Raw genomic sequence first — 14,372 nt, 5'->3', positions numbered from 1 at the left:
CGCAGCCCCAGTTACTCTTCACAGGCTCACAGCGCTGCGGGGACAAAATATCTAGTTAAAGTACCGGTAACTGTAATATATAAGTAGACCTAAAGATTCGGGGTACTGCAGGAGAATGAAGACGTCAACTGCTCTATCAGTCACTTCATGTCGCATACCACCATGGAACAAATCTGGATCTACACAGTTATAGTCCTTGCACTCTGGATTGCCCAGGTACCACCACCCTAACCAATAAGCCAAGCCGGAAACCATACACATGTACTAACATCAAGACCTCTACTGGAGAAAACATACAACAACCTCCACTCACCACTCGGCCTTATTCCAGGCCCCTTCTTCACAAAGTTCACCCGCCTTCCACTCAAATTATCAATCCTCAAGGGCCGTCGCATCTATTTCATACACCACCTGCACGAAAAATACGGACCGATAGTGCGCATCAGCCCCAATGAGGTCTCGATCTCTTCAATCGCGGATTTTAAAGAGATCCACAGTATCGGTGCCGGATTCCTCAAGTCTGAATGGTACGGCAAGTTCGTCATGTCCCAACAACCCGGAGTATTTGATATGCGTGATCCTGCAGCGCATGCGGCGCGTCGAAAGTTGTTTGCGAGGGCGTTCTCCAAGAGTGGGTTAAGAAATACCTGGGAGAAAGTTGTAAGGGAGAAAGTGAGGGTTGCAGTTGGTAAGATCCAGGAGGAGATGAAGAATGGAGGGAGGTCTGATGTGTTCAAGTGGTGGACATTTTTGGCCACAGATGTGAGTGGGCGGCTGATGTTTGGGGAGGATTTTGGGATGCTAAGTTATGGAAAGGTAGGTCTCTACATCGATAAGACTTGAGTTTGAGCCAGCAATGAATGCTCTGGATTTAGGAAGATGAACTGGACCGTGGCTAATTGAAGTAGAAGAACGAATACATCCATGTCCTCGAATCAACTATGAAAGGCTCCGGCATCAACGCCGAGCTGCCCTTCATTGGCTTTGTCGCACGATATCTCCCGATTGCCAGCCTCAAGTCCATGTTCCGCGCCAGCGACTACCTAGCCACCTACGGCCGGCGTGCAATCGCCAATGCACGAGGCACCAGCACCTCTAGTCGCAACATCTTTGCTGGAATAATTGCCGAGTCCGAAAAAGGAGCTAGCTCACTTACAGAGGAAGACGTCGTTACCGAAGCAGGGAACCTGATCGTCGCTGGGTCCGATACAACAGCTGTCACACTCACCTACCTCGTCTGGGCGATTCTCTCACAGCCGGAACTACAACAGGAACTGGAAGAAGAGGTTGCCGGATTAGACGAAGAATACGAAGATGCAGACTTGGAGAGACTCCCACTGCTCAACGCAACCATCAAGGAGTCGCTACGTCTTTACGGAGCAGCTCCAGGTTCATTGCCGCGCTCTGTCCCTGCAGGTGGCGCGACATTGTCAAATTATTTCATACCGGAGGGCACGACGGTTAGCACGCAGAGCTATACAATTCACCGTGATAAGGATGTCTTCCCGGACCCTGAGGTATTTAAAGTGCAGCGATGGCTGGGTGATAATGACACTAAGCTCATGGAAACGGCTTTTTCGCCGTTTGGGGCTGGTGCAAGGACGTGTTTGGGGATTCACCTCGCGTATATGGAGCTGCGACTTGCGGTGGCGGAATTTTTTAGGAATTGTCGCGGGGCTAAACTGGCCGGGGATATTACATGGGAGACTATGAAACCTGAGAATTACTTTCTGATTGCGCCGGTCGGGCACCGGTGTGAGGTTGTGAGTAAATGATCAGCTATAGGCATTAACTGATCCAGTGAGGTGAGGTCCCTGTTCATCAGACCTTAATCTTGATGCCTGAATTAAGTCGTCAAAACTAGACCCTCATCATTTAACAATATTCAAAGCTTCTGGAAGACGCGCCTCTCGCACGCTGCGGTCTCCGAACGAACCAGAAGAGAAAAAAGGGCGATATATGGCGTCATGTAGCTTCCTTATGCGAGGCTCTAATGCTTACTTGGTCAATGCAAATTCACTCACTGTAAATTCCTCTTCTCCTCGTTCAACCATCCGCAAGGTACGAGCAGGATTCCCAGACATAAAATCTGCAATGCACACGTCTTTGTACAAGGCCATATTTTCCGAAAACCTGGACCCTACGTAGGAAGGTCCTTGGCCAACTAGTAGACGGGTGAGCCAACAGGAAGTCTTTCCGCTCAAGAGACGTGCCTTACCTCGATATCTGCCTGCTTTGAACCTTGTTTCTCTTTTCTCGTACTTTATAGATACTTGTTTTGGGCCAAAGACCTGACGCATGAACGTTTAGCGCTTGTTGATATGTGTTGAATGAATTTCACCCTACCGGTAGATACATATCGACGCTGCCTTCCACGTCGGATAACCTGAGGAGAAAGTGAGCTGTCCTCAGCTATCTGTCAGGCCGTGTTAGCGAAGTCTCAATCTTTCTGTCCGTTCATGACATGTTCGGGTAGGGCGTTATAATATGCTATTCGCGCCTGGGGCACACTTAACATCTCGTCGAGGTGGGTCTGCCGCCACCAAACCGGGACCGCAAGAAGGATGCGAAATGCCGGTACATGCATTATTCTCGCCGCAAAGGGTATCTTATTCCCACGTCGTGGTGAAGCTAACTGCGAAACTATTTTGGGACCCACTCGCTTATTGTGAGGATCGAGAGCCCCGAATCGGCCTGCCCAGGGATCTGCTGATGGAAAGCTGTTTGAAGGAAAATGTGCAGAGACCACAAAGTCATTAGGCTAAAGGCACATAATATCCAAACAGCTTACATTGAGCATAGAGAAATGGACCCTGGTGATATCAAAGTCTAACAGGTTATGTAGACCTTCTAGGTTTCCTTGCTGGGTCCTTCTCAGAATAGGTAAGGTTACTTGTGTGGACAGTATGTTATCTAAGAGCTGTGATTTCCTGGTTATTCTGAGTTTGTGTAGGTTTTGCTTGATCAGGATCGGGTCTCAGCTCACCATTGAGGGGTGTAACTAGGTTTCTTAACAGGTGCAGGTCAATGATCGTTTTGCCTTGTAAACCAAGTCAAGATGTCTAATTATAGGATTGGTGATCCGCGAGGTTGGCTTATGAATTAGTATGAAGGAGATAATGGTTTGCAAAAATGCTGAGCATGTGCCACTTAACAATGTAGATTATTACTGATCTATTAAAGTCAGCTCTGTGAAGAGCAAATATATGCTATGGGTCACATGCCCTATCCATGGAGGGAGTCCTCCGGACTCACCTTTGCAGAATCTATATATAAAGGATAAAGAATGTTTTCGAACCCTTATAACTAGCCTCCTTTCTATAAGGCCTTGGTCCCTAAGGAGGCTAAGGCCTGTTGTTATAATGGCAAGTACTAGTAAAAACTACAAACAGAAGATTTCTTTTTGGGGAATGACCGAATCGCTGCTCACGCTGAGATGCGCCAAGTACATAGTCCCCGCCAAGGGCATCTATCCCATCAGAACCAATTCAGGTTCAATGCCCATCCGGGCGGGATGCTGGAAGGAAGGAAGAAATATATATATATATATATATATAGGTATAAAGCGGTACCAATATCATGTAGAGGCATAGGCTGCGTTGCCCAAATCGCACATCAACTGACAAAGACCTTGGACGAATGGAGATAAATTATCATGGTGGGCATCGCCTCGCAGAAGTGTTTGAACTGTATCCATGATCCGGCTGGGATCGGCGATGACAGCGGCACCACTTGGAGCATGCAAAGCTGGACAGCCGCAACCTAATGAGATGAACCGTTGCACGTCGGTCGTTTCCTCACCATCCAGATAGACTGTGGGCCAGGGACCGCGGAATTGCGGGTCCGATGGCGGACTGCCGACGACCGCTTGGGAATCTTTGGCTTTCGATACAACGCTGTAGGACCAAAACGCGAGACTAGCGTAGTAGACTCCCAAAGCAAAGAACCGAGTTAAAGACCCCGGAGGCATGACTTTTGCCGCCCGTATCACTTGGCCGGCGTGCCAAATCGCTCGTCGCGAGTCAATACTGCTGATCCACTCGATCGCGCTGTGGTAGACCCGACGGGCTTCGTTCTTGTCCTCCTTGCCTGCGAACAGCTGCAGTTCCTCCAGCGACATGTGGAGGAACATGGAAATGAGTTCAAATACCAAAACAATCCCGGGCGCGAGAGCGCTAGACATCTCGAAACAAAGCATGCGTAGATGTTGTAGTGCTTGCGTCAACTCTTGATGTCGTGAACTGATCACCAAAGCACTCCAGTGTTTGGAATGGTCTTTCGTTATAAATTTTTGGCGATGGTATTCGCTGACTAGCGTAGAGAGACCGTGAATGAGGGCCAAGGTGGACAGTTGAAGATCAATTCGGGATTGATATGCCGATAACTGGGACATGTCTTGTAGAGTGTCAACCAACGAGGGTGTTCGGCCACGACTAGAAAGGCCACTCGCCAAGTACGCTTCCTTCCAGTCTTTGGCAGATTCGGCCTCCCACAACGAGCGAGGAGCAGGCAGAGGAAGTTCCAGCTCGGAATACGAGATTATTGGGTTCACGTTCAACATCATCGCTGATTGGGCATCATGCAGAAACATGTGATGTATGAGTCTGTCTGGAATTAGTAAACCAGTTGGCCCCGCTGCAAGCGACTAATTACCTGTTGAATGATTCGGATTGAACCCATTCCCGCCATTTTTTCTCCAGAACATTTCCATCGTCGTCGGTACTCGGTGCGATGTTGGAATAGACTGAGCGTCGAAAACGTAAGGCACGTCGCAACATCTATGATTGGAATCGTCAGTGAACTTGTATCCACAGGTTCTTTAGATTGACAAACCGTGACCAAAGGCTGCTGGAAGCTTTCCGCAATCTCTGTCCTCCGTGCGTTGCCACTCCATATTCCAACATCGATGGTCAGAGCAAACGTCTGCGAGGCGCGCAGATCGCGTGTGGTGCTATTGTCGCTCTCGTACTACATGCGAGCATTCTTTAGCTGATTTCTTCGCGTCAGGAGCTACAGACGCCAACGAACCTTTACCGACATCTGGAGGCGTACTATTTCCATCAAGGCATAACCTAACCTGCGGATGGTCGGAATGGTTGATCGAGCGGCTCCAGCAGCGGCAAGAGCGGCAAGGATATCGGGGGGCTCGTCTTTCATCCGAAAGGTCGGTCCATGGATCCAGGAGTCTATGTGGTACCTTTGGGACTCGAAATAGTACTGGATCAAACTGTCCAGCAGTTGGGTACTCGGAAAGGATTTCATGATGCGAGTTAGGTTGGCTCGCTGGCTGGTCTGCAGCACCATGCCAAAAATGAGATCACGACCACTTGGGGACAACCGCTCCGAGAGGATCCGACGATCCAGTCTGGAATTGGCCACGGGCTGTCGATAGCCTCTGGAACCGACAGATTTTCCTGGTCGGCAAACGCATGATCTTCGTGGGCCGGTTTCCACGCAGACAAAGATGACCGATGATACGCCTCGGCACCGATGGCGATGCCACTGTCAGCATCACCACAATCGTTGGCTCCGTCGCCATTGTGGGCATTATGATGGACAGCTCCCCGAGAGTTGAAGATGTCAATGAGTCCATAATCCACGTCGGTCAAATCGAAGTCGAAGTCAACATTGTGATTGAATACGCTGTGGATGTAGTCCTGTGGAAGGACAGGTAGCGGGTCCAGATCGCCTGTTCGGGACAATGAAGGTATCAGTGAGTCCGGGATAAAGTCGGGAAAGAAGGTACCGTCGACACTGAACACGCCACTTTCGCGATCTACAGTAGACGACCCGGATTGAAGCCCCGCGGGTACGTAATTGTTCATCTGCTCATTTGGACTGACCATATGGTTCGGATACTGGTCTATTTGCCCGTCGATCGGGGCGGGAACGTGGTGTGGACCTGTGATACATCGACAGGGAGATGGGGCGTCTGATCGCTCTGAGATGCTATATTGCAAACGCCCATTAGCTTGTGAATCCTGTCAACTGAATACTCCCGCACACACCTTGTCGTTGTGGTTGAGGAGGGGATGTGTCGATGGGAGTGCCATTCTGCGCCCAATCGCAGACCAAATTCTTCTCCCGACATCGGCGACAAGGCTTCTCCTCGTCGCACTTGAGTTTCGATGCAGCGCAGGTCTTACAGGCCTGCGACACACGACCATTCTTGGGATAGGAGGGGAGACGCCTTCGTTTGCTGTCGCGTGGATGAATATGACTGGCCGCGTGTCGCTTCATCAGGTCCCTGCAACAGATTCAGACTCGAAAACACAAATGTGCTGTGTCTTCTTCGTTGGGGTATAATTCCACAAAGAGACAACTCACGGTCTGGCGAAGCCTTTATTGCAAATGTCACATACGTATGGCTTCTCGCGAGTATCTACATGAAGTTAGCCAGCTGCATTGACAGCACCGTCTACATGAAAAGAACTGACGTGATCGAACATGGCGAATCAGGTGGTCGGCTCGGTTGTATCTTTTTTCGCAGGAACCGCACTGGAAATAGCCGTCCCGCTGCCTGGCGAGGGAGCCGTAGGGAGAGTTGTCGAGGCTGGGGAGCGGGGAGTCAGTTGTCATGGCGAAGATACACGAATCTTTTGACAAAACTTGACTAAGGGATTGATTCGAGACATGAATACCGTCAGACAGAAGGAGCAATCCGGATGTGCAGCTGTGAGTAGCGGATGATGAACAGGGAGAATGACGGAAATCGGGGTGCATGACGCTAAAATGCTGAATATGCGGGGAAATCAGGATTGCTACCCATGGTTACTGCCTGAGGCCACTTCTCCCCTGTGGTCCCCATTAACATTGCTGACTTTGGTTTTGGAATGACTACAGGTTCATAACTAATGATACTCTAATAGGAGCTGACCTCCTCTGATCCAAAGAGAGGATGCCAATCTTGGTTCTGAAGATCCCATGGCACAGACAGTTCAACACTAATATTCAACCCTCACAGGACTTCACTCTTCATACGCCATCCGGCCTCCAGCAGGCAATTGATAGGATTATATTCAGTGCAGTTATGCATCACGCGGTCATTTCCGATGTCCTCCCCATTTTTGCCCGCCCAAATCAGAATGTGAAGGTGCGTCGGGACGTGGGGCGCATACCCGAACATCACTTCCAACCCGGCCCCAGCCAAGATGTTCCGAAACTGGGTGGCAGATCTGGACATGGGTCGGTGCTGGATAATAATGCGGCTAGAAAGCGTTTCCAACACGATGTCTTTATTTGTTGAATTCGATAAATGCCTGACGGAAATCTCGATCGCTGCCTAGCACACAACCAACTCAAAGCAAACATGGGTATGGCATGCTCTCTGTACGGCATTCGCAGAATAATAGCTGACAAGATAGGCCTCACACCGGTTCATTTCTTTTCTCATGGCTCGACCATGATGCTGGGAGAGAAATCCGAGTCGGCAGACTACTGGAGGAGGACTGGTGAGGAAGCACTGGCTCACAACATCAAAGGCGTAATCATTATGGTCACACTCACCTTCTGGCTTCAATATTGGCGATAAACTGACCGGTTAGGGCGCACACTGGGACTGTCTCGGCGACAAGATCGAGATCGCGACGAACCCCAAGCCGGACAAGTCACCCGTCGCCTACGTCCACCCGGACAAATACATCAACTACAAGTTGAACCCAGACCTCAAGACTGCCCAACGATGCATCGACATGCTCACCAAGGAAGGCTTCAACGCCAGCGGCAACCCATCCTTCGACTGGATCCACGACGTCTACCTGATCCTCATCCGCATGTTCCCCAACGGTTGTCCCCCGACAACCATCATCTCGATGAACGCCCGCTACGATCCACACTACCATATGAAGGTCGGCGCGACGCTGCGGCCCCTCCGCTACGAGAACTACCTCCTCATCGGGACCGGAGGCGCAGTCCACAACCTCTACCGCAACCTCTGGGCACCCATGCTGCGCTTCCGGGATAATTTCGCCATGGAGACGCCGCCTGAGGAATGGGCGCTCGAGTTCCGCCAGGCGGTCGAGGACGTGATCACGAAGACCTCTGGGCCGGCGCTGCGGCGCGCGATGACCCGGTTGATGAAGCATCCCCAGTACCGTGATGCGCATGCCACGGATGATCATTTCATGGCCGCAATGTTTGTGGCCGGAGCGATGGGGGATTTCGAAGATACGGGGTCGCCGGCTGTGATGGGCGCGGAGAGCTGGGAATTGACAAACATGTGTAATTCGCAGTATACTCTTGGATCGTGGTCCAGGGATATTTCTGCTTAGCGGATATCTAGCCTTTTGTCGAGGATATAATCCACCAGCCCGGTGTATTACAACTATTGTATCACAACTATATTCCGAGTTTGCATTATATTCGTAAGTCTTGACAGCCAAAGGTACTTGACGGTCGAAGCTCTGATAGAGCCATCATCCGGTTCAATTTCTAGCCTACCCTTTCCTACCATGATAGATCAGATTAAGTTATGGTTATTTCAGGACAAGATGATTTTGCTCACTGTCATGTGGGAGTTAATCTCCTTTGCAATGTCGTTGCCTGCTTTAAATGCTTGTGCGAACATATATGTTGTCGAAAGGTAGTCCCAGTCACATTATAAGGGCCTGACATCCTCCAACAACTGAAAACTTGAAGGTAGAATTAAAAGCTCGCTTCCGAAGATAAAATGCATTATAACCGAGGACAACCGAGGACCAATAGATTCACCAAAGTATACTACACAGTACCAAACTAATCTAAGCACGCAACCTCCTCATATACGTAAAGGTGTACCACCCCACAGTCGACACCGTCGCTACCAACGTCGCAAGCGTAATCACCGCGCCAGTAATTAGCCCTTGCTCGAAGAACCCAATTTTCCAGCCGTGGCGCTGGCCTGTAGACGGCAAGGAGGCAAGGGCCTCGCGCCAGGCGTTTGCCGATCTCGTGGCGTCTGAGGGGGCGAGAATACTTTTCACCAAGGCGGAGTTGTTGGTATCGGAGACGAATTGAGGACGGGGGACCTGGAGGAGAGCGGGTGTGTAGCGGGTTTCGGTGCTGGGGGGCGCCGTGTTGATGGGGTATGCAGGGCCAACTGAGCCTGTTAGCTGGATTGAAGGGAACGGAGAGGAGGACGCACTGAGCATGTCGAAGGGACGTGGTTAATCCACGAGACGGAGGCGTCGATGAACTGAGTGATATATTTGGCTGCGGAGGGGCTGCCGAAGGCATATGTCGCTGCCAGTGTGCCACTCCTGAAGAACCGTCAGCGATGATATAGATCAGGAAAAGAAGAGCGACCTACGAGTTGCTAAGGTCAATAGCGTCATCTAGACTTGTTACAGGATGAAGGATGAGGACTTTCTCCTTTACTTTTTTTGTCAGGAGAGGCGAGTTTCTGCGGTAGTCAATGTTAGCCGCAGCCACTGTCAACGGGATGAAGCATACCGATCGTGGACCTCTACCACCCCCCATCCGGACCCAGAGACAAGCACGCGAGTACCCGTATCCTTATGCGCAGCATCCAGAAGCGAGGCGCTTGGACCAAACCGACGGGGATCCGACGCTCCCTGGCGTGCCTCTCCATTGGGGCCAGCCAGATATCTGGATGCCTGCTGGATAACCGCCTCGACAAACCGCTTCATCGCAAACTCATTAACCAGAACGATATCAGGGGAATACGTCGACCGGCCGCCAAAGGCGAAGCGGGCGGCGACCAACGCTTCAGCTGCGGGTGGAACATCTGCCGTTCTGTCGACGACAGCCACAGTTCGCGCGTTCGCAGGCGAGAGCAGATTGCGGTCGGCGAGCGGCGCAGAACCGGTCTGGCAGACCATGAGCACCCTGCTGAGGAAAGTAGCATCGGGTCTCTCTTCGCTGATGGCGAAGGTATCCGCGTCTAGGGCCTGGGAGAAAATTCTGCGCAGCACGGCTGGCAGCACCATGGTATTCTTCGTCAACTGCTTCCGTCAGTCTATCTCATTTGATCTCTTTGAGAGAGTCAAACCCCACCTCGAGGATAATACAATTCCCAGCCGCCAATGCCGCGCTGAGCGCTGAGACAATGGAGTAAAACATGGTATGTGTGCTGGGGACAATGTAGACAATGCCTGCGCCGCGCCGCGCGTCCGCGTTGTCCTTGCCAGCTACAACGCGATACTCCTTTTCAAGGTCCTTGTCCAGACTCAGTGTCAGGTAGTGTGTGCGGATCTCCTTGAGCGCGAGACACAGCTCCGCGCGGACTTCTTCAGGTCCATTCCCGGTATCTTTTTGGATGGCGTCTTGGATCTCGTCGATGTGCTGGCTGACGGCCGACTGGAGGCGATGGAATTCATTCTGGCGATATCTGGTGTTCTGGGAACGGCCGTCGATCTCTGCTGCAAGCAGCCGGGAGAACTGTGAGGAGACCATCGTTGCTTCGGTGGCTGACCGTCCAGTCGCTACAAAGAAGATACAATGTCAGGCACCCGCAGTCTGATTTAGACGGTCCAAAGTGCCTTTCTCAGAGGAAATCTTCGCCTATGTTCATATCCTAATCAAACTATGCCGCAGGGTGCAGTCGGCCACTCCGCTTCGGGAGGTGGGGGAGCTGCAAATGGGGGCAACCCGATGGGCCAAAATGGTCAGTTGATCACTTTGGTTTTGGGGTCTTGATCGTTCCATTTTGTATCTCCGAACGATAATAAAAATGTGGGGGAGCCATCTTAGCCTCTCTTCATTTCCCGGCCATATTTCCGAACAGCCCGAGTGTATGTTGTATCCGGAGCAAGACTACAGGTAATCCTGTCGAGCTCCAACCACGTTCTACATACATCCGTCTCGACCATTATCAAGAATCCGACGATTTACAAACTCGAATGGACATGGCGACAACAGCTACAACCACCCAGACAGGCACCAACTCGCTCTCCATCCTCGCCGACTATGAACTCCACCACAGCGGCAGCGAAGAACCCCAGCTGTATGAACGAGGCCCCATCTCGCAAGCAGTCCAACCCGCCAACTGGCCGTCGAATTACCGTCGCGTGCCAGCATACCGTCCTGCGAACCATGAACTAGACCAGCGCGAGAGACCAGCGGGGAGCAACCCCATAGAATTTGTGTTTATCCAGGCAATGCTGCACGGGGTGTGGTTGAACGCGGTCGGTTCCGCCTCAGTTTCATGAACATCACCAAAGGGGTCTACTAACTTATCCCTAGTCTGTTGCTCGCCTGTGGAGGCTCACAGGGGGAAGAGTCAACGACCATATCTTCCGGTATGATATCGGGGGGAGTTTTAATCATATCAGTATCTGTCCCTGATCCGTCCAGTACGCGTTTGGCAAAACCAATACCAGTCTACAAGTGCTTCATTTCCTTTAACAGCTCAAAATATTATCAAAAAAAAAAAAATCATCCATTCAATTCACAAGGCAGAACCAGAACCAAAATTAAGCACTAGGCCGAACCCCCATGTGTCCCAACTCCTCCCCCAGCTTCTTCCCCCCAATCTCGATCTCCTCAGCCGGAATAAGCACATACAGCATCCGCGCCCACTCCGTCTGACTCGTATTCCTCCACGCATGGTTCGTCCCCGCTGCACACTCACATCCCCCCTCTTCAGCAGCCTCGTCTCCCCGGAGTCCAGGACAAGCTCGACCTCCCCCTCCAGCACAACCCCATAGTCCAGGCTCACAGTGCGGTGCATCGGGCTCGTCGCCCCAGGGTGCATATCCACGATCCGGCACACGGAGCCTGTCCTGATAACGAGGCCAGGCGGCTTCGAAAGATATTTCGCGTACTCGTGAATGTCGGCCTCGTCGTTGAGCTTGGCGGGGAAGTGCGAGGAGGTGTACGCGAGGCTGAAGTCGGCACCATCCGGGATGGTGGTTACGGGCATTTCCTCGGACAGGGCGCTGGAGAAGATTGCCTTGCCGGAGACATCGTGAGTGGTTATATAGCGTTTGAGGGGGCGAATGTTCTTTGGTCGGGAAGACATTTTGGATAGTATAGTTTGGTATGCGGGCGAAATTAGAGGACGTTGTGTTTCTGTCTTGTGCATTTCGTGTAAGGTATAGAGGGGACTGAAGTAAGTTATACCCCTCGTACTGTAGTTTCATGTTGTGTACCACTCCAATTGGCATACTATTGTTGTCTCGGGACCACATCGGGAGCGGAGATTCTGTTACTGCTAGGGTTCTCTCTCGCCCTTACGCTTCCGCCGCGAGTCCACACTCCACATTCCTGCAAGATTATCAATGCGGGAACGACAGCCGGACTCTCCCAACTCATGTGATAATAGAGTATATTCATACGAATGCAACTATCCTATCTCAGTCATATCTGTCTATGTCTTCGGGGAACGATGGGCAGGACCACATAGTTATCGCCATGTCCAAAGTTGATATGGTTCTGACCCTGGAATTTCTCCGGTGCTCTGCCCAAGTTAGTATAAATAAAGACCTGCGAGAAAGGTGGCCTACCGGTCAGTCGGGGAGTTATGCTGGAAAATACCGCAGCCCTGGGTGTCCCCGGAAGAAACCTCAAAAACGATCTTGCCTCCTTTCTCCACGACCACATTCGTGGGCCACACTTCCACATCGACCCCGTACACCTCACCCGGAATCACCGGCAGCACATCGGTGGAGTAGTAATCGCGGTGGGGCAGATAGGTTCGATGACGGCGATGCTCCTTGTTCACCTTTCGCATGCTGACACGCAGCCACCCCTTGCAGAGAGGTACCGGGTCGCCTGCCGTGCCGGTATAGAAGACCTCCTCGCCCTCGGGGGAGATGTACCGCAGCGTGACGAACAGATCAATGTCTCGCGGTGTCGGTGCGCCCGGGTCAGGGCTCATGGACACATTCAAATGCGCGACAATATGTCCGGTGATCTCGGTCTCCTGCTCAAATGGCGCAGTTGTGAACTGCACAAGCTGGGGGTTGTCCAATGTTCCTAAAGCGCGGTAGGTGATCTTCACCGGTTGTTCCTCTCTGGCTGCAGTGACCAGTTCGCGGTCGGGCGTCAGATAGTACTTGGTGTACTGCGTCCGAGCAATGGGCCATTCATTCTCAGCACGACGACGAAACTGTTTCTCGGCTTCCGCATTGTCGAATCCGACGTTGCCCTTGCGCAGAACAATGTCTACCTTTGGCGCCGTTCCGTTGCTCCAGCCGACACGATCCTCACCCTTGAGGAACGCATCGAGGAAGCTACGCTGAATGTCAACTTCTTCCGGGTAGTAAAATGGGAGGTCGTGTCGACCGGTGATAAATCGCAAGTACTTGAGCTCGCTGCCTGCCTGCGTATAGCCTTCCACATTTCCCCGCAGGTGCAGAAGAATGCCACCCCAGTTTGCGACGGAGAGCAATGGCACCTGGATGTCAGACTGTGTGTATTCCTTGGACGCGTAGTAGATATCATCGCGGAAGTAATTCTGGGCGTTGTCGATGGTCTGATCTTCTCGGTTGGCGACCAGTTCCTCCTCCGCCAGGTCGCCTTCAATGGTATCAGGGCCCCAGTTACGCGCTGCGCGACCGGGCCGACCGTACTGGTTGCTGACAACCTGCCTGTCCCACCAGAATTTGATGAAGGAGTTACTCAGAATGCCTCCATGACGGCAACGGTCCCGATAGTAGTCTGACATGCCCTCCCAGGGGATAATGCAGGTGAGGCCCTTGGGCTGGCGCGCGGCTACTCTCCACTGGCTGCCCGCGTAGTAGCTGATACCCAGCAGACCAACTTTGCCGGTCGACCATGGCTGTTCCGCCGCCCACTCGATGGTGTCGAAAAAGGCCTCGCTGGTTTCGCGGGACATGGTGTCCAGCTTGCCCCGTGATTGACCTGTTCCTCTCTCGTCCGCCCGAACAATCGCATAGCCGTGTTTCGTCCAGAAACCGGGGTCGGGCGTCTCCCACGCGGAATGCTCCGAGTGGTGCTCGGGGTTGACTTCGCTGAATGACTTGGGGTGGAAACTAGCCGGGTCAGCAATCTGGGGACATGAACAGCGGCACAATAAAACTATGCTTACTCGCGGTAATGAATGTCCTTGCCGTACGGCCCATAAGTGACCAAAACGGGAGCCCTCTCAAGGTCTTTAGGACGATAGAGGTTGCAGCGCACCAGACCGGAGCCATCCTTCAGCCGGATGGTGACATTCTGTTCAAAGATGTAGGGGAACGAAGTATTATCCCTCGTGGTGATGTCTTCACGAATTGGATTCGGCATGACGTCGCTTAGCCTTCGAGAATCTGAGATGCAAGGGCAGGAAGTGTTGCTCCCGAGAGCAGCATGTGTGACAACTAAATTATAAGCACAATTAAATCCCGCTATCCGATCCGTCGAAGGCCTTACGTCCGCATCAGCGGGCGACTGCTCTCTGTCCTTCTCCGCATGTGGAGCCGATATGGGGA

General features: G+C 52.0%; 7 protein-coding genes across 7 annotated transcripts; 3 read left to right on the top strand and 4 right to left on the bottom strand.

The window, feature by feature from the left end:
• Positions 1–115: 115 nt before the first annotated feature.
• P174DRAFT_510707 (cytochrome P450) lies at positions 116–1,775 on the top strand (the record flags this gene model as incomplete). Its single annotated transcript, XM_024831707.1, has 4 exons — positions 116–149; positions 194–216; positions 289–816; positions 909–1,775. 4 exons carry the CDS (start codon positions 116–118, stop codon positions 1,773–1,775), a joined length of 1,452 nt encoding a protein of 483 aa, XP_024686388.1.
• A 1,789-nt stretch (positions 1,776–3,564) lies between these two features.
• P174DRAFT_439511 (putative C6 and C2H2 transcription factor RegA-like) lies at positions 3,565–6,693 on the bottom strand. The gene is made up of 8 exons (XM_024826820.1): positions 6,438–6,693; positions 6,009–6,382; positions 5,903–5,949; positions 5,403–5,858; positions 5,029–5,382; positions 4,834–4,968; positions 4,654–4,778; positions 3,565–4,604 (listed from the first exon to the last, which is right to left on the bottom strand). Exons 2-8 carry the CDS (start codon positions 6,238–6,240, stop codon positions 3,578–3,580), a joined length of 2,376 nt encoding a protein of 791 aa, XP_024686387.1. The 5' UTR covers positions 6,241–6,382; positions 6,438–6,693; the 3' UTR covers positions 3,565–3,577.
• A 610-nt stretch (positions 6,694–7,303) lies between these two features.
• P174DRAFT_403091 (DODA-type extradiol aromatic ring-opening family dioxygenase) lies at positions 7,304–8,264 on the top strand (the record flags this gene model as incomplete). Its single annotated transcript, XM_024823971.1, has 2 exons — positions 7,304–7,495; positions 7,545–8,264. Coding segments are annotated over exons 1-2 (906 nt in total), but the record flags the coding sequence as incomplete, so codon positions are not given.
• A 474-nt stretch (positions 8,265–8,738) lies between these two features.
• Positions 8,739–10,392, bottom strand: P174DRAFT_458383 (uncharacterized protein; the record flags this gene model as incomplete). Its single annotated transcript, XM_024829658.1, has 4 exons — positions 8,739–9,120; positions 9,153–9,236; positions 9,430–9,941; positions 9,994–10,392. 4 exons carry the CDS (start codon positions 10,390–10,392, stop codon positions 8,739–8,741), a joined length of 1,377 nt encoding a protein of 458 aa, XP_024686385.1.
• A 452-nt stretch (positions 10,393–10,844) lies between these two features.
• Positions 10,845–11,283, top strand: P174DRAFT_364450 (uncharacterized protein; the record flags this gene model as incomplete). Its single annotated transcript, XM_024821991.1, has 2 exons — positions 10,845–11,123; positions 11,182–11,283. 2 exons carry the CDS (start codon positions 10,845–10,847, stop codon positions 11,281–11,283), a joined length of 381 nt encoding a protein of 126 aa, XP_024686384.1.
• A 128-nt stretch (positions 11,284–11,411) lies between these two features.
• P174DRAFT_449343 (cupin domain-containing protein) lies at positions 11,412–11,994 on the bottom strand (the record flags this gene model as incomplete). The annotated part of the gene is made up of 2 exons (XM_024828837.1): positions 11,570–11,994; positions 11,412–11,522 (listed from the first exon to the last, which is right to left on the bottom strand). The coding sequence occupies exons 1-2, from the start codon at positions 11,957–11,959 to the stop codon at positions 11,412–11,414; spliced, it is 501 nt and encodes a 166-aa protein (XP_024686383.1). The 5' UTR covers positions 11,960–11,994.
• Positions 11,995–12,297: 303 nt separating this feature from the next.
• On the bottom strand, positions 12,298–14,187 carry P174DRAFT_363923 (CocE/NonD family hydrolase; the record flags this gene model as incomplete). The annotated part of the gene is made up of 3 exons (XM_024821955.1): positions 12,298–12,397; positions 12,444–13,934; positions 13,991–14,187. The coding sequence occupies 3 exons, from the start codon at positions 14,185–14,187 to the stop codon at positions 12,298–12,300; spliced, it is 1,788 nt and encodes a 595-aa protein (XP_024686382.1).
• Positions 14,188–14,372: the final 185 nt, after the last annotated feature.

The sequence above is a fragment of the Aspergillus novofumigatus genome, assembly GCF_002847465.1.
Source record: "Aspergillus novofumigatus IBT 16806 chromosome Unknown P174scaffold_2, whole genome shotgun sequence".
Classification (NCBI taxonomy): domain Eukaryota; kingdom Fungi; phylum Ascomycota; class Eurotiomycetes; order Eurotiales; family Aspergillaceae; genus Aspergillus; species Aspergillus novofumigatus.
The sequence above is the reverse complement of the archived record's forward strand: the minus strand, read 5'-3'. Positions and strand labels throughout refer to the sequence as shown.

Coding starts and splice junctions, on each gene's coding strand:
- P174DRAFT_439511 (XM_024826820.1), bottom strand. CDS start 6,240: ATGAAGCGACACGCGGCCAGTCATATTCATCCACGCGACAGCAAACGA. Junction 4,969..5,028: donor GCCTCCAGATGTCGGTAAAG/GTTCGTTGGCGT, acceptor GCTCGCATGTAG/TACGAGAGCGACAATAGCAC. Junction 4,605..4,653: donor CAATCCGAATCATTCAACAG/GTAATTAGTCGC, acceptor AATTCCAGACAG/ACTCATACATCACATGTTTC.